Source organism: Geospiza fortis, unplaced genomic scaffold, assembly GCF_000277835.1.
Source record: "Geospiza fortis unplaced genomic scaffold, GeoFor_1.0 scaffold284, whole genome shotgun sequence".
Taxonomy (NCBI): domain Eukaryota; kingdom Metazoa; phylum Chordata; class Aves; order Passeriformes; family Thraupidae; genus Geospiza; species Geospiza fortis.
This window is the reverse complement of record NW_005054508.1, coordinates 776,519-800,221: the sequence shown is the minus strand read 5'-3', so window position 1 is coordinate 800,221 and position 23,703 is coordinate 776,519. Positions and strand designations below refer to the sequence as shown.

Here is a 23,703-nt window from a genome sequence, read left to right as displayed (position 1 = left end):
ATATTTTGTGAATTTACCTGAAAATGTGAATGATAAACTGTGGGGACAGGAAGCCAAAGCACACCTCCTGTAACACATTGTGGACTGGGAACAAGTTTAATTATTAAACCAAGATAACCTTGGTTTTTACTCAACAAATTAGATCTCCAAAGTGTGCAGCTCACCAGGAGAGCCACAAATAACTCTCTGTAGCTCTCCAGCACTGCAGTCCTCATTGCTTTCCTAATTAACTCAGGCTGTTTGAACACAGACTGGCTCTAGGATGGTCAGAAATCAGCTCAGGCTTCAATTATTGAACCCATTGGACCATAATTCATTAAGAGACACTTCCAAGGGTGACACTTCTTGGGCAATCTCCTTATTCCATGTTATTCCTGGATGGGGGACGTGCCAATGGCTGGGACTCACGACTTAGATGTATTCTCTTTTTTTGAGGGGGAGAAAGGACTTTGTGCCTGTGACTTTGGAGCCTGTTTTTCGCTCACACCCTGGGAAGGCAGCACTTTCCACGTCCTTGTTGGGCAGCTGTTCCATCCCTGACTTTGTGTCAGCATCCTCTGTGCAAAGTGAGGTAATTTTATAAAGCCTCACACAGTGCAAGTAGGAAGTTCATTCCTTGCCATTTCCTGGATTCTGTCACTGTTTGCCTGGAAATGGGCTTAAAACCAAAATTTTTGGCCCTGTTGGGGCTTTTTTTGGCTGCTAATTTTGGATACTTAAAATCTATAAGCCTTTCCAAAGCACAGCTCCCTGTCTCAGCTCATGGCAGTGTTCAGTGGGAATTAAATCGTTGTTTAGTTAAGGCACAGGACCAAGGTCCAGCCTTTCAACATCCAGGTGAGTTCTCAGTGGTGCAGATGGTTGTCCCTGCAGGGATAGGATGAAGGAATTCTAGAATTCCCTGCTTTCAGGTGGATAATTCAGGGCAATGCCATGACTGTAGGATGCGTTCCTCCAGAACAGGGTTGTATTTTTGGGGGAAAATGGAAAAAAATTGCATTGTTTTAATTAAGATGCACTTGTGGCAATCTGTTTGTCTGGGTGTTCTTAGCAGTGTCTAAGGGAGAGTTTGAGGAGCTGAGGGAATTGAGTGTCTGTTAAGACAAGGAGATGGCTTGGGATGGCAAAGCCACGTCCTCACCTTCTGCCACTGCTGCTTGAGGTCCTGATTAAATTACAGGAAGATGTTGATCAACATTGCCTTCATTAGAGATGTCAGGAGAGAGCTATTTCTAGGCACAATATGTAAATCTCCCCAAATAGGTGGTTAATTCTCTGGAACACAAACAATCCTAGGAGTGGCAGCTTAATTAGCACCCGTTTTCCTGGGTTGCCTGCTGGAGACTGGCACCAAGGGGAAGGTTCTGGAATTATTGGAGTATTTACAGGTGACTTCAGTGGAGCAAAATTGTTCTACCAGACAATTTGATTCATTTTTTAAAATAGCTTGTGAATGCTGCTGATTTTTTAGGTTGAAGGGTGGGGTTTAGAATTTTAAAACCCCAAAGTTGGAGGTTTCATGTCTGTGTAATACTTTCTTACCCCAGTTTATAAAGTGCTGCTTTTTGAAGGAAGCCACTGAAATCACAGCCCCAAAAATACATTCAACAATATTGATACATTTAATGGTAAAAATACATTCAATGGTTCATGTGGCATTGAAATATTCTAAAATTTGACATCTGTTTTTACAGAGAATCATATTCTTGTGTACATATCAAAATTCTGTGGAGGTTTTTTTTTTCCCCTGAAATTAGTTTAAAAATTACTTTTAATACTTTTTTCTCTCAGCTCATTGCCATCAGTTCTGCAGAATACAAACTGAGGGGGTTTTTGTGCCTGTTTTAGACATATAAAAATCTGGACTGAAATAGGAGAAATTCTTCCTGACAAGATGAGAAGCCTGCTTATTAAATATGATTTTCAATCTCAATATTTAACCTAAGATGCAAAACTGACAAATTTACCCTTTAGGAACATGGCAAGGATGAATGTTATTGGCTCACCTCATGTTTCAGTTAATAAATGCCAATTTATTTGATTTTAAAGAAATTCCAACAATATGAAATGTTAGGAGTATCTCCAACTGCTTTTCCCAAGTTGCTTTTACTACTGGTACTACAGCAGGCAAAATTTACTTTAAAAGTTGCTTATAGTACCAAGAATGAGTTGAAGTTCCAATATTAGAAATTTTTCATCCTCCTCTATGAGAGCTCTGTCTTAAATGCATTACAGGCATAATAGGGAAAATGCAATCTCAACAAATATTAAAAATAAGATGAAATTTGAATGCTGGGGGCGTAGGAATGGTTAAAAGCAGGTTTAATCAACTTTTGAAAGCACTTCTGAAGATATTGCAGCTTCTCTCGACTCATCCAGTGCTTTTTAATGGTCTTAAAAATGACTTTTGGTAATGGTAATTTTAGCTGCTGCTTGGCATAGTATCATGTTTTTATGTGCTTTACAGTGTTTTCAGGCACAAGTATGATTTTTAAAGACTCCTGTCAACTCCAAAACTGCTTGTAAAATGGGGAGTTATTTCAATCGAAAAGCACAATGTCTGAAAGAGGGATGGCTCTGCATTCATCTCAAGCTGTAAAAATAAAATAGCAAAGCACAGCGCTGGCAGGGCAATTTGCAGGTCTCAAACCCTTTAGAGATACTGTATCTGTAAATAAAATAAAGAAAAAAAAAAGAATGGCAGAATAAAGACATGAGATAAATTAGCTGATCAGGTTGTGTGTCCTGAAATGGAACAGGAGCTTTTCATAATGGTCTTTATTTGCTTTTTGTCCCTTTTTTTTTTTGCACTGGATTGTCACCCAGCCTCACTTTTTGTCCAGTTCAAACCCAACCCAACCCCAAATTCACCTCTCCCTCGTGCTTTGGAATGCCTGAGCTCCAAATTTGAGAGCAGGGCTTAACTCTGATCAAAGCACACAAACTCTGGGAGGTTTAAGCAGGATCTCAAATGGGTCTGAATCAAGCTCAGGTTTGCTGGGGCGCCTTCCCAGACTCTGCAATTAGGGATTTCTCTCAGGAAGAGCTGCAAATAGCCCGTGAAAGCCCTTCTTATGCCATTCTCAATGCAGAGCCATGGCAGCACAAGCCAGCTAATGTAAAAGGTTATGCCAAGCTCCTCTGAAACTGCCCAGCTGTGGAGCTGAATGGCCACACAGGAAACGAGGCGGGGCATTTGCCCCTGCTCTGGGGTTGCTTGGTTACTCACTTTAAATGTATGGCTCTATGTGGCTGTTTATGAGGACCCTCAGTGTGTAAATGGAGTTTTAGAGACTCTTTCATGGCTGTGTTTTTCCCCCCTGAGTGTTCCCTGCTGAATGGAAGTGGAGGTGAGGACAAAGCGCTGCTTCCTTCAGGAGCAGCTGGGGTATTTTGGAGAATCAAGTGCAGCTGGGAACAGAAATACCTGTTCAGGCAGAGAGAGATGTGAGGTGCTTTAAATCAGCCTGCAAGGATTTCACTCCTGGCCTCTCCAGGTTGGAAAAGCTGCTCTTGTTTTCCCAGGCTTCGCCAGCTCCCAGGAGCTTTGCTGGGGGTTTCAATCCATTAAAGACCCCAGGCTGGGGTTGTGAAGGATGGAGATTTTTTGAATTGTGCTCTCTCAGCAGCTTGTCCCATCACCAGCCACCTCAGGGGCACAACTGCCCTCATGGCACTCGTTGTGCTGGCAGCGTTTTAGTGAATCACTCGCCTTTAGTTCTGGGCTTGCTCCATCCTGGATCTTGTGGGTGCCATCCACACAAACTCTTAATTTCCAGCTGGTGGTCAGGCAGAAATCAAGTGTCTGTTTCCTCATTAATAATTTAATTCCTCATTTAAAATGGCCACAATAATATTGGTGACTCAGGCTTGAGGTTGGGATTTGGTGTTTCTCACTCGGTATCTCCAAGACACCTCTAAGTGTTTGATGGGCTTAACCGTGTAGAGGAAATGGGGAGAAAAGCCTTTAAGTACTTGAAAACTGGAGAATATCTGGGTTGCAAGGGACATTAAAGATCCAAAATTCCAACCCCTGCCATGGCAGGGACACTTGGTCCCAGGTGGCGCCAAGCCCCAAAGTCCAGCCTGGCCTTGGGCACTGCCAGGGATGCAGGGGCAGCCCCAGCTGCTCTGGGCACCCTGTGCCAGGGCCTGCCCACCCTGCCAGGGAACAGTTCCTTTCTGATATCCATCCAAATTTCCCCTGTGTCAGTCTGAACCCATTCCCTGTGTCCTGTCCCTCCAGGGTCAGGACTGCTGTTGCAGGGTCCCTCTCCAGCTGCCCTGTGTCCCTTCAGGTCCTGAAAGGAGCTGTGAGGTCTCCACACACCCTTCTCTTCTCCAGGCTGAACAGCCCCAGCTCTCCCAGCCTCTCTTCATCTCTGACTCTCCAAACTCTCTTTCATAAGCTCTATTCTTCCCCTCTCCACAATGGAAAGAGTCATGGTTGAAGAAAAGGGTGTCCATGAAACTAAAACTGGTGAATGTTGGGAGTCGGCTCTGTTTAATTTTCTGGAGCTAAATTAAAATGCTTATAAACACAGAGAGAAAGAAACAACATAACAAATCCACTTTATGGGAGATAATTTGGACTTGCTTGCTGGGTCAGGCTTTTTGTAGTATCAAAGTTGTCATTGCCTCCTTCCCACAGAAATTTTCTCTGTATTGGATGTTGTGCCTATCCAAGGTGTTTTCTTTCACATGCATATCAAAGAAAGTGGCTTTAGTGGCTCTTTGAAGAATTTTCCATTTTGCCATTTGTCTTATTGACAGCATGCAGTCACTGAAGCGATCAGAGCCCCGAACTCACCATAAATTCTTGTTTGCTGCAGTTTTTGGGGATGATAAAGTGGTTTATTGGAGCCATGGAGGGAATAGAAGGTCATTTGGGAATGGTTGGATGCTGCTTCTTCCTGCACTGTGATGGGATGGTACCACGTGAACAAGCCATGACTTGCTCAAATTAAACTTGCTCCAAGATGTTCTGGATGCTGCACACTTTCATAGAGTCAGGAAGAATTTGGAAATATTAACGAAAAGACAAATATAAGAGTTAATACGTTGTTCTTTCTTGTTTTGGAGGTCAGTCCTAGGAAGTAAGGGATTGATGCTGAGAAGCCTTCCAGAATTACTGACAAGGTTTCGAGGCTGATCCTCATTTCAGTTAAAAATAAAAATTGAACTTTTTTTCTGCTAACAAATAAAATAAACTCCTTTGACTGTTAGTGGGTAGAACTTTATTAAATGGAAAATCTTTTCAATTGGGCTGAGTATCTGCTAGGAACTGAGTCAGGGGTTTGAAATTGCCCATTGCACTCCCTGTGACTGTTTAAATAAAAACAAATGGAACCATTTATCTGACTAAATAAAAGCAAACTTGAATATAAGACAAATAATGAAATAACTCAGAGTAATGATTGAGTGTTTCTGCAGCAGCTGGAAGAAGAGTTGGTGATTAGCATAAGGAAGTGAATTTTTTTTCCCAGTTTTATTTCAGGAGTGCTCAGGAGGAGGTTGCAGTTACTTCCCAGAATTGTGTCCCAGGAAGGTTCAGGCTGGCTGTTTGTGTGTTTTCCAGGTGATGATTGTGCTGTTCTCCCTGAAGAGCTCCTCACTTATTTTTTGTGTCAAGGTGAAACTCCTTTTGTCTTTGGAGGGGTAGGACTAGGTTAAGAACTTTCTTCTCACAGCTGTGCTCTGTTGATGCAAATACAAATCCCCTCTCGAGTCTTGTGGGAGACTTTTTGTGCTTGAAGTCACTTAAATTTTTAGGACTTTGTGGGCCAAGCTGTTTTTCTTAAACTTTGAAGCCATACAACACAAAGACCAGAATAACCCTTTCCTGACACTGCTCCCACCTCATTCAAATGTTTTACTGAGCTGTAATTTAGAGATACAGGAAATATGAGTGGTTATTTGGGGTTACCAAGTGATTGTGTTTGGTAGGGGGAGTGTAAATGCAATTTTGGATGGCTGTGACTCCTCTACCTTGATGCCTGCATTGTCAATCTCTGTGTTTGAGGTTCAGCTGTCCCTGTGAGGGTGAGCATGGGGCCTCTCAGAAATGTGAGTGTGGGGATTCTCACAAGTTTCTGAGGAGAGATTTGCAAAATCTGCTGGAGCCTGGCAAGCTCCACACACAGAGAGTGGTGTAGGAGTTCAGGTGTCTCCAGCTACTCCTCAACCTGTTGTTCAAAGAGGAAGGTGTCCCTGCCCAAGGCAGGGGTTGGAACTGGGGGATCCCAAAGGTTCTTTCCAGCCCAAACCATCCTGAGAGTCTGAGAGTCCCTCCAGTGACTGGGAGCAGGAGACCAGTGTGGAAAACCCTGTGAAAGCCCTTTCTGGAGGAGCTGGTGCCTTTGGAGGTGGCAGAGGGGCTGTGAGGGTGCAGATGGCCCTTGGGATGCGGGAATGAGGAGGAGAGCTCAGGAGGAGAACAGGAGCTGCTGGAAACTGCAGACCCCCATAGTTTGTGGGGCAGGGCTGGCAGGAGGGGACATTTGGCTGTCAGGCAAATCCCAGCTTGTGTGACCATGGAGTCACAGAGTGGTCTGGGGTGGAAGGAGCCTCCAAGACCATCCAGCTTTTTCCACCTGCCACTGGAGATTCTCTCCTCTTGGGTATCTGCAGAGCTCTGGGCATTGCCTGTTGGTTCCCCACACTGGGAGTTTGTTATTAGCTGGTTCATTAACCACTGTTTTAATTTCTATAGATGATTTTTTGTGTTTTTAGCTGTAAAACAGAGAGAAGTCCTCCAAGGAATGGAAATGCTGGATGGGAAGGGGATTTGAAAGGGTTTCAAAGGTGAAAGGAAGATGATCCAGGAGGTGTCTGCTGGGAAAATACCTGATTATTCAAGTTGTTGTGTTAGTACTGAGGCTGTTTGACCTTGCTGAGTGTCTCACCTAGGACAGTGATTGAGGGTTTCCTCTGAGCCATCTCATTAAAAATAATTAGAAATTAAAATAATGAAAATTAGCCAGCAGAAACCAAATAGAGCTGAGCCTTGACACTGTTACATGGAGAGTTTGCTAAAGAGGTTCTCACTTTGCTCCCAAGGAGAGAGGCCCTTTGTTTATCCCCTTCTCTTGATGAAAGAAGGGTAAAGCAGAAGAACTGCTAGGAAAAACAGTGAAGTTAACAACAGGAACAGAAATTATTTGCTGCAAGGTCTTAGGAAAGCCTTCAGAGCTTGTTGTTTTATTTAGTAAGTTCCATTTGCCTTTCCTGTAAGGAGTTTGGGGCAGGGGCACTGCTGCCTCAGGATCCCATTTACCAGCATTGCTGCCTTAACATAAAATGCATCATGAAAACTGTAGGGAGGGAAGCTCATTTATGGAATGCTTTTCCTTTTTAAAGTGTATTTGATTTATCATGATTTGACTTCAAAAACTACTCCATTATATGTCCAGGAATTTCAAGGACAACTTGTTTTTTTGTTGAGAAAATTGGAACAGAGGCATGTTCTGGTAATACATTCTGGTAATAAACTGCAGTGTAAAATTGGAAGAGGTAAAATAATGGCTAAAAGAGTTCTACCAAGGCCCATACACTGACACGGGGCACCTTTCTGCTCTTTGGGTTTAAAGTCTTGTGGAAATTTTTCCTTCCTAAGTCACCTTTGGGGCTGCAGTTATTCTGTGGGGGTTTTTTTTGGGTTGAATAAAGCAGTCTTAGTGCTGAAATAATTTCTGTTGAGGATCATTTCAGCAAAATACTGGAGAAAAAAATTGAGAGAAGTAGAGTGAGTACTGAGGAGGCCTTGGAGGTGCTCCAAGGGCTGGAGCCCCTCTGTTCTGGAGCCAGGCTGGGAGAGCTGGGGGTGCTCACCTGGAGAGGAGAAGGCTCCAGGGAGAGCTCAGAGCCCCTGGCAGGGCCTAAAGGGGCTCCAGGAGAGCTGGAGAGGGACTGGGGACAAGGGATGGAGGGACAGGACACAGGGAATGGATTCCACAGCCAGAGGGCAGGGATGGATGGGATATTGGGAATTAGGAATTGTTCCCTGGGAGGGTGCTGAGGCCCTGGCACAGGGTGCCCAGAGCAGCTGGGGCTGCCCCTGGATCCCTGGCAGTGCCCAAGGCCAGGCTGGACTTTGAGGCTTGGAGCAGCCTGGGACAGGGGACGTGTCCCTGCCCATGGCAGGGGTGGCACAGGATGGGTTTAAGGTCCCTTCCATCCCAAACATTCTGGGATTCTCCTAAAAACAGAGCCTCTTTCATGTAGCAGCACTGAGGACAATTTCCTAAGGGACGCTGCTCATTGCTGTTACTCTTTAGCTTAAGGAACTTCGTTTTTACTCCTTGCTAATTTACCCAAGTGTATTTCCAGAGAATTTCTATTTTCCTTGATTAAATAAATTCCAGCTTCAGTCATCTTTATAAGACAGGCTCTCCATCCTCCTGATGATGGCAATAAGTTTTCTCTGCACCTGGCTCTGTCCAAAGATGTATTTTCATGTCCCCAGGAATTCCCACCATCTCTGGCTGGTGCCTGGTTGTACAGACAGTGCTTGAGCTTAGGTTTTTGGACCCCATTGATTATATTTTGTGAGGGGAAAAAAAGGACCCCAATATATTTACAACATACCAGTTGTCTTCAAGGTTTTTCATTAAAATTATTGTGTCTGAATTGGAAATTTGTGTCACACTGCAGTTTTAGATTTATCTGTTCAGGGTGTGGTGATGGATGTGGAACTGAGTCTGTGGCTTTGTTAGGTTTGTTCCTGCAGAAGGGAAGGGTGAGGTGGCAATGACTGAAAAAGGAGGTTTGGGTAGTGCTGGCATGGTGAAATGATGTGAAATAATTTGTAAATTTTTATCTATGCAATAAAAATTCTTCACAAATCTGTTATTGGTGCCATGGGTTGATCTAGAAGTTTCCTACTCCCATCCTGCTTGTTTGGTTGGTTGTTTTCCCTCCCATACTTCTGGCTCTTGCTCTAATCTTTTCACTGAAATTTATCTCGTGATAAATTTTCTTGCTTCACCTGCTCACACTTGTGATAAATCCTCCGCAAATTGCTGAATTTCAGTGGCCAGCCCTGCCTTTTCTGTGAGACGCCCAAGATCCACAATGGAATGGTGGACATTCCTTTTAAGTGCACTGTACAATGTTTAGTTTTTCATTCTGGAAATTCAGGTGTCTTTGATAGAAAACCAGCTTTAAGAAAAGTTGTTAATGTAAACATGTGATTTAGCTTGTAATTTTGATTTTTTTTTTAATTGAATATAAACTAGAAGTTGGCCTGATTTAGATGACACTTTCATTGGTACACCCAGCAGGGAGAAAACATCATGGAAACAGAGAAGATGGGGAAAAGCTCCATGGACTTTTTTTTTTTAATGTTGATTATTCTTTTATTAAGATATATGCAATTTTTAGACTTAAAAATTGTCCCTGCTTTGGATTTTTATTTTGATGTTTAGTTTGGTTTTTATTTTTATTTTTACAGTTGCTGTTGTACGGGGTATAGTAGGGCTATTCCTGAAAACAAAGTTGCAGTAAAAGTTTTTATTGTTGAGCTTCTTTGCCCTAATTAAGAGTTTGTTGAAGGGTCCTTCAGTTCCCCAAATCCTGAACATCTAGAAAATGAAAACATACATCTCTAGAAAAAAGTTAAAGTTGGTTTTATTATGGCCCTGGAAGGTTTATTGTACCCAGTGAAAAAAATGAGAGCAGGGAAAAAAAAAATAAAAAGCCATATTTCATACAGGTAATGCAAACATTTCTTATCTTCCCACACAGTGTGCTCGTAGGAAACTACAGTGGTATGAAAGATGTGGTTTTCCAGGCGATTTATTTGCTCTGTTAATGCCTGCAAAACAAAAAAAGCTTTAATATAATAGTTAATTTAATTCTTAAAAACCAAACAAACTGAAAATTTTCAATTGTTATGTATCAAAGTAGAGCATATAAGAATGAAAGGAGTAGGGAGGGGGAGAGTTCAGGCATTAGTGATTTTATTTATGCTTTGAAGTGGTGAAGTGGGCATGGAGGTATTTGGTCACAGGTTGGGCTTGGTGGTCTTGGAGGCCTTTTCTCAGGGGCAACACGAAGCTGCTGCTGCTGGAGGAAAACCCAGTGTTGTAGAGATGTCCTCTAGGGGCTTCACCTAAATGGAGATCTGAGCTTCACTGCTCTCACCTCCCTTTGTAGGTCTTGTCTGTGCTGGGGTAATTAGAGGCTGTAACGAGCTCTAGTTTGGGTCCTTTGAAGTCCACAAATGTGTAATTTTTACCATAAGACGAGAAACAGAATTTACCTCCGGTTGTCCTTCTGTTTAATTTACAGATGATTTTCTGTTGGGATTTGTGTGTAAAAAATACACCTCAAAAAACCAAACCAAACCAGTAATACCTTTCCTATTTTGAGCCCAGAGCTTGATTAGAAGGTATAATTTCACACAAATATAGTTTGGATTAACTGTGCTTCAGAGGAGCCTCATAAAGTCTATAAAATCATGGGCAATCTCACATAGTCCTGAGTGGTGAATTGGGAAGGAGAATGGTTGTCTCTTTTCTCACTGAGTCAATGATACCCTTGGAAAATTAAAAGCTCTTCCTAATGAACTTTTATTTCCATATGCTTTAAAGGGGATAGTGGTTTTCTGCTGTTTAATGTAGAAAACCTGATTGGTCCTAAAACAGTCATCACATGTGGTGATCATGCTTTTATGTATTTTAAGGCTACACTTATGTGTTTGCTAGCTCTGCATGTACTGCTTGATATCTCTGAACCTCTCTTTTGAGTAAACCAACAAACTCTTACTTATTTTCTTTCGTTATTCTGCTCTGCCTCCATTGATGACTCTAAACTTTTGACTCCAGACTGGCAATATGAGGGTAAGATGGCACAATATGACTTCCTGAACATTGCTCGTCTGCTTTTCATTTGTGTTCTCCTTAGAGTTATTAAAATTCCATTCACTAAGTAGATCCTTTTTGTTGCAGTTAAATACAAATTTTGTTTGTTTCTGTTGTGAAGCTTTAATTATGATTTATACCTTTTAATCATTCCTTTGTTATTTCTTTGGATTAAATTTCCATCGTATTCCCTGTGTCCTGACTCACATTGAGATTCCTGATGGGATCTCTAGAGCAAAACACAAAGAGGATCATTAGTGTAGCCATCCAACTGGATCATGGTGGAATGTGACAACAATCCTTCCCTGGGAGGGTGGGCAGGCCCTGGCACAGGGTGCCCAGAGCAGCTGGGGCTGCCCCTGCATCCCTGGCAGTGCCCAAGGCCAGGCTGGACAGGGCTTGGAGCAGCCTGGGACAGTGGAAGGTGTCCCTGCCATGGCAGGGGTAGCACTGGATGGGTTTTGAGGCCCTTCCAACCCAAACCATTCCGTGATTCTATGATTTGAGGAGTGTGTGTTCATGACATGCAAAGGAAGAGGAAAAACCATTATAATATTTGTGCAGTTCAAATGTTTTACGTATGGATCATACCTGAGATCTTTTGTCATCACATCCTCCCTTGCTTTACAAAGTTCCTGTGAGTAAGGGATAAGCAAACAGCTCTGTTTTGCACCTTTGTGAGTGTAACTTTACAATCAGTTGTAGCTCATACCTGCATCACATTTAAGGGAATACTCACCTTCAGCATGCCAAATATGCTGACTTGAAAAAAAACCCAACAACAAAACCCCAGAGATCCTATTTTGGAATGAGAAATAACTCTTTTTAAAAAAAAACCCAACAACAAAACCCCAGAGATCCTATTTTGGAATGAGAAATAACTCTTTTTTTTCCATCTTTATAGATTGCAAGTTGGCCAGAACAGGTCCTCCAGCCACAATAGTTCCCATTGACGAGGAGAGTCGCAACGGTGAGTGCCCCACAGTTATTTATCACAAATTATTTATAACCACTCTTTAAGGCCCTTGTGGCAAATAGACCTTCTTAATTTTTCTGAAGTCAGTGGAACAGTGCCAGAGGACAAAGTTCTGGTCAGTATTTGGTTTTGTTTGGGTAAAGCTGAAGTTTTACTCTGCAGCATGAAAGGAGTGTTAACAACATGGTCTGGGTTTCCCACCTGGCTTTTGGAAAGTTGTTTGTTGGCTCCCTCTAAGTTTAGGAACATGAGTTGGTGGACACCTCTGAAATGGAAGAACTTGATTGTAGTCATAGACATTTCAAAAGAAAATGAATGTCTCTTTTTTCAGTATTTTAATTCTCCTAACAAATCAGAAAGTTCTCAGATTGTTAATCTGTGGTCTGAGCATTGCAGTTGTGTAGTGTACTTTGATGGGATGGAGTGCTTTACCCTGCTACAATCAGCTGTTACTCCTGAGAGTAAGATAACTACTCTTTCCTGCTTGTGTTCTGTGTGTTTAGGTTTTTTGTTTGTTTGTTTGTTTGTTTTTTTAACCTTGCAAGCTGGGTCTGGTTTTCTGCTGCGTGTGGCTGTGGTTTATCAGATATGAGTGCATGAGATGGTGAATAAAGCCAGGTGATGCTGGTGGAACTTCTCTGCTGTTTTTCTGGGAGGCTTTCCTTGTTGGAATTGCTCAAAGTCAGATGGATAAATGCATTTATGGGTAAAACTCCTCAATAAACCAATTTTTAATACACCTATGTGCTGAAAAAGCTCTGGTACTGGGGTGGCTAAAACCAGGCTCTTTTCCCTCCTCCTGGGGTGGTTTCCCTGCAGTCAGGAGAGTCCAAAGGAGGGCTCTGAAGATGGGTGTGCTGTTTGAATTGGATGTATTGGTTCTTGGCAAGCTGCTGTTGAATCCTGATGTGTTCCAGTTGTGGCCTGCTCGGTTTTGGTGGAATGACCCCCTCAGCTGAAGTGGTTTGGCTGCCATAGCTCGTCTCTCGTAGCCTTTCATCCTCCCTACTCATTAGAAATAAATCTGCGCTAACAGCAAGGGTTTATAAATAAATCCAAACCAACTTTGCCATCAAAAAAACTTTGAAAACCTTTAGAAAGAGAGGTTGATGTTGTGGATTCCCCATCCCTGCAAGTGTCCAAGGCCAGGCTTGGCAGGGCTTGGAGCCACCTGATCTAGTGGAAGGTGTCCCTGCTCACAGCAAGGGAGTTGGAATGAGATGAGCTTTGAGGCATCTTCCAACCCAACTCAGTCTGAGATACAAAACTTAATAAGGAATGCATGGTGTTCTGCATTTACGGTGACCAAACTTTATATTGGCATCTCCAAGAGATGCAGGAATAAAAATCCACCTAATTTTGTTTGTGCCCATACAAACAAGTCTCTAGGCTCCCTTAAAGTGTGAAATCTTACTGTTATTTTATTTCTTCCATGGCACTGTTACTTCTAAGGGTCTGTTGTTGAGGTTGGAACGGCTTCTCTAAGGATGGAGATCTCAAAACAGTGGCTGGGACATTTTATTCCATCAGTGCAGGTGGCCATTGTGTTCTGGCAATAAACAGAAAATCCTGCTCTTTAGGAATAGATATTTAGTCCCATTGTGCCATGGCACATTGAGCTCATTCCTAATTCTCAGGAAGTCAGAGACCAGCAAATCTCACAGAATAAAAACCTTTTCCCAAATAACTCTTGCTTGTTTTCACAGGCAGGCACACAGGTATCATGCCTGACCTTTAAAGATCTTCTTGAGTTCAGCAGAGATGTTAAGATTTGACAGTTTCCTGCCATGGGATGGATATCTCTTTATATCAAGTAATTTAGGTACCATAGTAAATGACATTATAATTGTGCTTATGTGAGCAAGCCTGGAAGGGGTGAACTTGACCTTTCTTAAGGAATAAATGAATTATGTTATGATTTTCTCTGTGTTGAACTGAATTGGATGATAGTATTTCAGATCATATTAACAGCAAAACTGCGTTTTTCTGGATGATTTTTATAGGCAGAGAGTTATTTTCGCCCATGGATTTCTTTTTATTTAATTACTGGATTTGAGACTTGGTTTTAACTTGTTTTAAAGTCTGAATGAGTCTTATTCCTAAGTCAGACTTTCTCTTTGCCAGTGTACCCCAAGTTTTTGGAGACCTCCATGTGGAGCAGCCCTTCACATGAGCAGCCTGAAATTCTCAAGGGATTTGAAGATTTGGGCAGGTTTTTTAATGGAAAGTATACTCTTGGGAAAGAACTACAAGGCAAGATTTAAAGATTTAGAGATTAAATTAGGATTTGGAAGAGAAAGCAGAAGTTGGGGTAGAGGAAACAAGCAGACCAAAGTGAATTCCCGTAATGAGAGGACAAATAAGAACTGGCATCTTGGTGCTCTATCCAGAACAAAACAATTCCACAGTTAGGAATGCTTTGTGCTCTTTCCCACCCTAGAAAAATCAGTCAATGCTGGTGGGATTTGGTTTTATTTTGGTGGATGTTTTTCTCCCTGCTTCCCTTATGATGTTCTGAGTGCTCTAATGAATAATGGGAGCAAATCCCAAAACCTTCTGCTCTCTTCCATGTTCCTTGGAGATGTCTGACACATGGAAAGTGCAGCTTTCATGGCTATAGGTGGGTCAAGTGTTATTTTTCCACCTTTTCATCTTCCTGCTCTCTCAGCAGCAACCTTTCTTCAGCCTGACTTCAGGGGAGGCAGAGGATTTGTGATCCTGCTGCAAATCCCCTTCCATAACCCCTTGTGGGGAGGCACCCATGGGAAATAGGGCACAAAAATGCAGGAAACAAAGCTGTGGGGTTTCTTCCCCCTAATTCTCTTGCACCAATTTATTTTCAGTTTTATTATATTGTAATACTGGAAGAATGGATGTGATTACCTTGATGTTTTCCATGCTGGTCCAAACTGGTTTAATTTGGTTTTCAGGGACAATCCACAGGGATTAAAAAAAAATGTCCCCAGAGGCACAAAATCTGTAGTCACCCTCCAGAGATGGGCTTAGGTGTGTTGATGAGGACTGGGAGTGATGCCTCTGAATATTCATTACTCAATTAAATGTTCAGTGGCCACCAGGGCTGGAATTGAACTAATTAGCCATAAAGAAGGAAGAGTCCTGTTATCCCAGGAGAAGTTATTTATTAAAATCAGCTTGGAAGGTTTCTGTGGCTGAGCACAGGTCTATCAAGAAATGCATTCTTTAAGAGCTGTGGCTGGATTTCATTTCCTACTTTTCCCTCCTGTTTCAAGAAAAAGGATGAATTAATGACTTGAATGTGCTTCAGCCTTGGTGGGCTTTTCCAGCCTAAATGATTCCATTATATTCTTGTATTGCCTTCACGAGCATCTCACTCTTTAATTTTAAACAAAAATACTTTCACCTATTGCTTCCTATCATTCAAAAATCAGCTTTATGAAGGAAAGTCATCTTAGTTTTACCATTTCAAGGGATTCTGAGAAGAGCATTTCCCAAGTTTGCAGTGTATGTGTAGATGTGGAAAGGCACCAAATGGTGATTTTATCTTGATTTTTCTTATTTTACCCATAAAGGCACTTTGAGGACTCTTTGCATTTTGCTTTTACTTGGTGCACTATTTTTCGTAGTGTTTCTATAATGGAAAAAATTCAAGTTATTAGTTTACATGTTGTTATCATTCCTGTGAAATGTTTCCAGGGAGAAAGTGCTTCAGTTGATGTTTAATCTAGCTCATGCCATTGTCTTTATGCCTCCCTGGCCGCACTTAGATTTTTTCCCACTTCTTTAGACAATCTTACAGCTCCCTAATGTGTTTATGAATATTTTTGACCAGTTTTTGACCATCCTTTTCAAATTTATCTTCACCAACCTGGAATCTGGTTTGTCCGGCAATGGAGATGTGGCGTGCAGATCTAAGTTAAGGTATTGCAGCAAATAAATAAAGCTTGGAATTAAATCTGGCCATTTTTAGGCTGAGAGTCTTGGCCCAGTCTGGCCATTTTTAGGCTGAGTGTCTAGGTCCAGTCTGGCCATTTTTAGGCTGAATCTCTAGGCCCAGTCTGGCCATTTTTAGGCTGAGTCTCTAGGCTCAGTCTGGCCATTCCAGCTGAGGGTGCAGTCAAGGTGGATGATGAGATTTTGGTGATGAGTCTCAGCAGTGTTTTGCTGATTCTCTGGGTGCTGATGCTGTTCTGTGGTCATTAATCCCAGGTCTAAGACATTAGATTAGCCAGCAGTACAGATCTGAGCTGGATCAGGCCCAGGCACATGTAATAACATCTGCTCAAATTAGGCCTCACTCTGTGGAGTTTATTCCAAATTTGTGTTTTCATATGGGAAGAGAGGTGATCCGTTAGATCCAATAGCTGCCAAATTGAGGAACTTCTGTCAGAAGTTGTTACCCTTATGGAATGTTCTGGACAAATTCTAACAGGAGGAGTGGATTTGTATTGATTCCTGTGCCCCACGTGGCTGAACACTGAGAGAAGTTCTGACTCTGCTTCTGGGTTCTTCAAAGCATTCCTGGGCTGTTTAGGAGTGTGCTGATTATTAGACTTGGAAAAAGGGGTTAAATTGGGCCATAGAAATCCCCTGGCAACAGTGAACATTCCAGGAAAACTTCTGCAAAAGGACTTCCTGCTGCTGCCTCCCTGGCTGGGGGTGGGAAAGCTGTGACAGGGCCAGAGAATCAAGAGACACCCAAGTGTAGCTGACTTGGTTTATTTTTCTAAATGCTCTGGTCTAAGAACTGTCCACAATTTCCTCCATAATTTACTCAGCTAATAAATTACTTCAGTGAGATGGAATATGGAATATTTTTAATTTTTTTCTAGCTTGTATTTATGTTTTTTCCCCATTTTTCATTTCAGCAGTTGGCTCATAGGTGTTGATTCTCAACTCTGCCTGCAGGTTGCTTCAATCAAAATGTTCCCCAGGAAATATCACTTCTTTCCTGACAATTTGATTTAGTTTATAAATTCATGAGATGGGAAAAGAGGATGAAATTTATGGAAATTATTTTTGTTTCATTCCATCCTGTTTGTTGATTTCTGTTCCGAAATGATGTGTTCTCCAGATTTGGGTATTAAGGATTTCATTGGGAAGTAATGAATCAATTTGGTGTCTAATGCTGGTTTTATGCCATGGCTTTAAATTCTCATGTTTTTCGTGTAGGACAAATGTGTAAAGACTGAGGAAGCTATAAAATGGATCAGTTTATTATTCTACTTCTATTTATCAGCACATCAGCAGTGGTTGGGACTTAAGCAGAGCTGTTGTTACAGATCTTTGCAATTCTCTATTTTCAGTTATTTTTTTAATTATGAATTTAAAAAAAAAATTAAAAATTCAGAAAAGCAGGAGATAATTTAGGGTCAAAGTAATAGAGAAAAGTTGTCCTTTAAGAAACTGATTAATTCTTAAGGACAGGAAACAGGGATAGAGTTGGAACTAATTATTTATTTTCATGCTGTCAGCTGTCTGGACAATATCCTAAGCTGGTGTTGGTGTTCTTGGTAGAGGTGGAACAGAGGTCCTTGAATTACCCTCAGGGATGAGAGAGAGAAGTGATGTTTCAATGGCAAAAAACAGGAATTGAACTCCATTTTGAGGTGGGAGTAATCGTTGTGGATCACGATTCTGCTCTGTAATGCCGAGGCCTTTACAAAATGTGTTTGGGATTTCCTTTTTTTACTGGAAATTCTCCTCAGAGTGACTGGATTTTTTTCTGAACAGCTCATCTATGACAGTTTGAGTAGTCAGAATAAATTATTCAAATTATGGTACATGATCCATTCATATTCCCAGGGTGTCTATTTACCTTTGCCAATGAAGAACTGCATATTTCCCCAAAGTATTTATTCCATACAGTTTTGCAACAGCAAATGTTGTTTCAGTAGCAATGTTCTTTGATTGTCTTCTCCTGATTGATTGTCACAGTCCCAGTAAAGCAGTGCAAGAATCAGAAGATTTGATACATTTTGAGGCTTTTTAAAATCAGTTTTGCTTCAGGGAGTGGGAGGTGATGGCTGGGGATTGGTGTCCAGAACTGCAATGTGCTTTCCAAGTGTTTTGGTGTCTCTTTAATTTTGGAGTGTAAAACAGAACCCAGAGCAGGGTAAATTCAATTTAATTAATGGTAAATTTTGGGGCAGGCTATTCCAACCAGCTCCCAGGGAAGGTCAGCCTGGCTATGTTGTCCCATGGAGCTGTCCCAGTCCTGAGAGCTCAGCTTTCCTTTCGTGCCACCAGCAAAAGTGTGACACTGATGTCAGAGAACATGGATCTTCTCCTTTCTGAGGAGTGGGATTTTATGGGAGTTCTTTGTCAAATGATGGAGTTCCTGCCCTGCAGCTCAGAATCCATTTGTCCTTCTGCCCTCAGCTCTGGTGAGCTCTCTGGGCAGGTGCTCCCTTTCCAAAATTCCCAGCTCTACTGGTTCTTGGGTGCTGGAGCTGCTCAGTCTGGAATCAGCTTTTTGGACCTGCTGGGGCTCTGCTGAGCCAACTCAGCTCTCAAAATTCACCTTTGTTCAGCTGAGTCCTGTATAGGAATCCCAGACTGGTTTGGGTTTGAAGGGACCTTAAAGCCCATCCAGTGCCACCCCTGCCGTGGGCAGGGACACCTTCCACTGTCCCAGGCTGCTCCAAGTCCTGTCCAGCCTGGCCTTGGGCACTGCAGGGATCCAGGGGCAGCCCCAGCTGCTCTGAGCACCCTGTGGCGGGGCCTGCTCACCCTGACAGGAAGGATTTTCATTCCAATATCCCCCCTGAATGGTTGGAGCCATGTCAGTTCTTTTCCAAGTCCAGTTAACACCAGGAGAGATGTTCAGCAGCGTGATGGGCCCCCAAACTGGTCTCCTTCAGTCTCTCCTGTGGCAAAAGAATTCCCTACCTTACCTTGTTGGGAAATGAAGTGTTTGATTAAAATGGACAAAACTGCACTGAAGATGAGAGCTCACAGTGCCCAAGGGCTGTGGAAGGTTTGCACACAAATCCCTTTGCAGTACCCAGTGAGCCGGATGTACAGGGTGCTGTCCAGGCACAGGGCCCCTCCCTGCTGCCAGGTGTAACTGTGTAGTAGGGCTTGGTGGATGGTGTCCCTGCCCATGGCAGTGGGGTGCAAAAGAGAGGGTCTTTGAGGTGCCTTCCAGCCCAAACCATTCTGCGATTTAAACATCTCTAAAATATTTGTGTGTATTGTTTCTGGTGTTATCAAATGTGGTGTTGTAGTTGAGGGGAGAAAAAAACCCCCAAATTCTTGAAAGTGACCCATGAGCTTTGTTCTGATAGTCCTTGATCAAGAGCTGGAAAGAGAAAACTTAATTTTGGAGTCTGTAGCATGTTTCTTAAAGAAATGCAGTTATGCTGTTGCTGGGCTTTGCAGTTGGCTCATCCAAATCAGGGGAGCAAATCTCGAGTGGGACAGATGTCCTGTTGGTGTTTCCTTCGTGTGCTGCTGCAGTCCTGCTCTGCTGCCCAATTACACATCCATAATCAAAGAAAACCACTAATAAATCCTTATTGGCAAAGCATCTTCCCTAGGTTTTGCCTGATTTGCTAATTTGTTTAGATTGAAATGCACAACAAAATAAATCTCCCTCTGCTTAGAGCCATGACTCCAACACATGTTTTCTCTCTGACTTCCCAGCCTGGTCTGCCTTGTGTCTCCCTGATTTTGAAACGGTTTGCAGGTAGCTGTTTCTGTTTAAATGGAACTAAAGCAAAGCATATTGCCAGTTGGGAAAAAAATTGTCCAGGTGGAACTTCCTGGGCATCAGTTGCTGTCTGTTCCTGTGGTGCCATTGCTGCGCAGAGCAGAGCCTGGTCCATGCCCAGAGAGGCTGTGGGGTCTCCTGCCTGGGCATAGTCCAGATCCATCTGCACACATTGCTGTGCCCTGTGCTCTGGGATGGCCCTGCTAGAGCAGGGAGGTGCCACCAGGTGCCCATTGAGCTCCTTTCAGCTTTGACCCATCCTGGAATTCTGTGTCTCTTCAGGAGGCACCTGAAAATCTTGGGAAGTCTGTCCCCCAGGACAAAATTCCCATTACTTCTCTGAGATGCTTTCTGTAAGCCAGGCATGCTTTTGAAAAATTACTTCCTTCCAAGGAAACCTCACCTAAATTTCCATTCAAGGTGATGATATAACCCCAGTCCCTTTTCACACCTGGCTGAGGAGGAATGGCTTTGCATTTCCCATTCTTCAAGGTGTGTCTGGATGTGGCACTGGGAGCATGGATCTGCACCAGGTGAATAATGAGCTGTCCTCAATGTTTTCATAACCCTTCAAACCTTTCCCCCCAAAAAGAGGGAGGGGAAGCAGAAAACATGGGGGGAAAATGGCTTTATAATGGTCATGTCCCAGCTTCCTTTAATTGCACTAATTTTATTTTGATCTTAAAATGGTGGATATCTGCTTAGTAATTCATGGATCATATGTTTCTCCTTCATATTCCCTGCGTTTCTAAGCAGCTTGCTCCAAAACATCAGAATTTTTCTCTTTATTCCAACTTTGAATCACTAATAAGGATCACACTTAAGTTATTGCTTGTTTTGAACAGCAGAGTGCTTGGAACACTGAATGATTCAATAAATGATGGATTTCAAAGCCCTGCTTAGCTCAAACATAAATTTCATTTGTTGGTTTATTTTGTTACAGAGTCTCATGTGAAAGCTCCTTGTATCCTTTCAGATTTTCAAAGTCATGCTAATCAAGCCAAATGTTCTGCTCCGTGGCTCTGAGAGATTTTTCCTCCTTTATTCAAGCATCATTTTTCATCATTACTCTGCCTTTCCACATTTTTATCCTATTGACACAATTGTTTAGTAACATAGATCCTGATTAAAATAAATCATTAAGTCTGGACCTCCTGGCTATCTCAAAGTTATACCATTACTCCAATCCTAGGGATCCTTTTCTCCTTCTGACAAACCTATTTTTTCTTTTGAGGTGTTTGGGGGAGTTGTTGGAGGGGCAAGAATCTCAGAGGGTTTAACCAGGCCAGGTGCTGATGCTACACCTGGGATGGATCCAGGCTGGGGATGAGCAGCTGGAGCAGCCCTGGGGGTGCTGGGGGTGAGAGCTGGGAGCCAGAACCCCCCCGTGCCCTGGGCTGAGCCCCAGCGTGGGCAGCAGGGCAGGGGGGGATTCTGCCCCTGTGCCCCTGGGCTCAGGTGAGACCCCACCTGCAGAGCTGCCCCAGCCCTGGGCCCAGCACAGGAGGGACCTGGAGCTGCTGCAGAGAGCCCAGGGGAGGCACCAGCATGGGCAGAGGGATGGAGCAGCTCTGCTGGGAGGAAAGGCTGGCACAGCTGGGGCTGCTCACCTGGACAGGAGAAGCTCTGGGGTGACCAAACTGGGGCCTTGCAGGGCCTGAAGGAGCTGCAGGAAACATGGAGAGAGACTCTGTACAAGGGATGGAGGGACAGGACACAGGGAATGGCTCCCAGTGCCAGAGGGCAGGGCTGGATGGGATATTGGGAATTAGGAATTGTTCCCTGCAGGGTGGGCAGGCCCTGGCACAGGGTGCCCAGAGCAGCTGGGGCTGCCCCTGGATCCCTGGCAGTGCCCAAGGCCAGACTGGACTTTGGAGCTTGGAGCCACCTGGGACAGTGGAAGGTGTCCCTGCCCATGGAAGTACATCTTCACTGAGTTCTTTTCCAACCCAAACCATTCCATTTATGTTTTTGCCCAAATATATCTCAGTTCTGTTCAGAAGAATAATTATGCGTTTCTTCTACCAGGCATAAAATTTTATTTCTCAGGATGGTTTATGAACCCAATGAAAAGCCTAGCACATGTTGCTTCTGAAATGCACTGCTGAGCATTCATGTTGGGCCTATTATTTTGTCACTTTCACAACAGGGTGAAGTTTAAAAGAGCAGTTCTGTGACAAATTATCTTCCATGCAAGGAATTAATAGTTTTTAGAAAGGCCGTCCCAGAGGAAAGCAGCAGCAGAGAGAACCACCTCACTTTTCAAGTGTGGCTGTGTGTTTTGAGAGTTTCTGTCTCTTTTCTTTTCCTTTTTTTTTTTTTTTTTTTTTTTTGGTTACTGATCCTGTTTCCCCTCACATGCAGCTCCACACCCTCTGTTTGATGCATCCAATTCTTTCCAATAGTTCCTCCCAGCATACAAAGGGCTGAGAGAGAGGATGCAGTGCTGGCCTGAGATGGGGCCCATGGGCTGATTCTTCCCCTCTCTGGGGTTTTTGGTGGATAATCCTCAAGTCTGATGATGAGAAGAAAGCTCAGGGTGGCCCTTCTGGTTCTCCACAACTCCCTGACATGAGGAGGCAGCCAGCTGGGGGACAGGACGAGGGGAAATGGCCTCAGTCTGTGCCTGTGTTGAGGTTGGATATTGGGAAAATTCCTCCCTGAAAGGGTTGCCCAGCCCTGGCACAGCTGCCCAGGGTGGTGACAAATCCACCCAACCCTGGAGGAATGTCACAGGCGCATGGATGTGGCACCTGGGGACATGGGGCAGTGGTGGCCTTGGCAGTGCTGAGTTAACAGTTGAACTCAATGGTCCCAGAGGTCTCTTCCAGCATTAATCATCTGTGATTTGTTGTTGCTCCCTCTGATAACACCTTTGTGTCTCATTCCTTGTACCAACAAAAATCTTACTGAGTCCCTCTTTTGAGAATGGTGGTCCCTCACTGCAATTAACTGTTGAATGTCCTAATTCCTTACTGAGTTTTGTGGCCTGTGAGCTGATCTTTCTATCTGTCAAAGGTCACTTTTTATCTATTTCCCTTTCCAGAATTAGCTCTGCTTGCCCCACAGATCAGAGATCCCTGGGGAATTCCCTTCTGGCTTTGTCTGGGTCTCCTGGGAGGCTCCCCAGCCAAGTGTCCAAGGCCAGGTTGGATGGGCCTTGGAGCAACCTGGGATTGTGGAAGGTGTCCATGGAAGGGGGTGGAACAAGAGGGGGGTCCTTTCCAGCCCAAACCACTGCATGATGTGGTTGTTGTATCAGAACAAGAGGCATATCCCTTCTTCCAGATCCTTTAGGAACCAATTTGAGGCAAAACTTGAATTGTCTGTCTTTTAGGTTTAGATTTTTTTTTGTAAACTATATCTCACCAGATAGTAAAAAGTTTCCCAGTGAAGGAAGGAAAGAGGATCACCAAATGGTTGATGTTTATGGTGTCATTTTCTACACACTCATGTTCTCCCCCTTGGCTTTCTGTGGCAAAGAAAAGGTTTGGGGTTTTTTTGGCTTTCTAAATCAGGTAAGTGAAAGCCCATTTGTTGTTATCTATTTACTAAAGGAATTTTCTCGTGTTTATTTTTTAAGCTTGACATTTTTAGAATATAGATTAAGCCTGGTGTGTGTGTGTGTATATGTATATATGATCTTTTTAGAATATTGGACATTGAGCCTATTTGAACAAGATAATATTGAACATTAAACCTATTTCTCTGTGGGACCCCACGCCCCCAATGGGCTGTCAGCATCCATCTCTCCAAGGGGAATGTCCTTGGAACCATTCCTTCCCTTCCCTTGTCCTCCCCTTCCCTTGGCCATGAAAGATTGCAGTTCATTTCTCCCACACCTTTTGTAAAAGCAAAGCTCTGGTCAAAAAAAAAAAAAAAATTCTTGAGGTTTCAGCTGTGTTCCGCTGGATTTTTCCAGCCTGGGCATACCAGGATGTGCATTTCCCTCTAAGCTGTGCATTCTTTGCTGGGGATCCACAGGCTGAGCTCATCCCTCCAGGCTTTTGGGAGGCATTTCCTGCTTCACCTCCACCTGCCATGAGATGCTGAGGGGCTGCCCTGGGTTATTAGAACCCTTTCAAATCCCCTCAGTATCAACTCATAATGTTTTAAGGTGTTAAATTTGTCAAGTGACCATATGGGGTTTGTTTCATGCTTTTGTTCAGCAT

General features: G+C 43.2%; 1 protein-coding gene across 1 annotated transcript in view; it reads left to right on the top strand.

Annotated features, from left to right (window-relative positions):
• The window catches only part of PCDH15 (protocadherin related 15), a 518,357-nt gene that overhangs the window by 272,341 nt on the left and 222,313 nt on the right, over positions 1-23,703 (top strand). Inside the window, exon 6 of the mRNA XM_031063502.1 lies at positions 11,767-11,832. Coding sequence (XP_030919362.1) covers positions 11,767-11,832 — 66 coding nt within the window. The remainder of the gene's footprint in view (positions 1-11,766; positions 11,833-23,703) is intronic.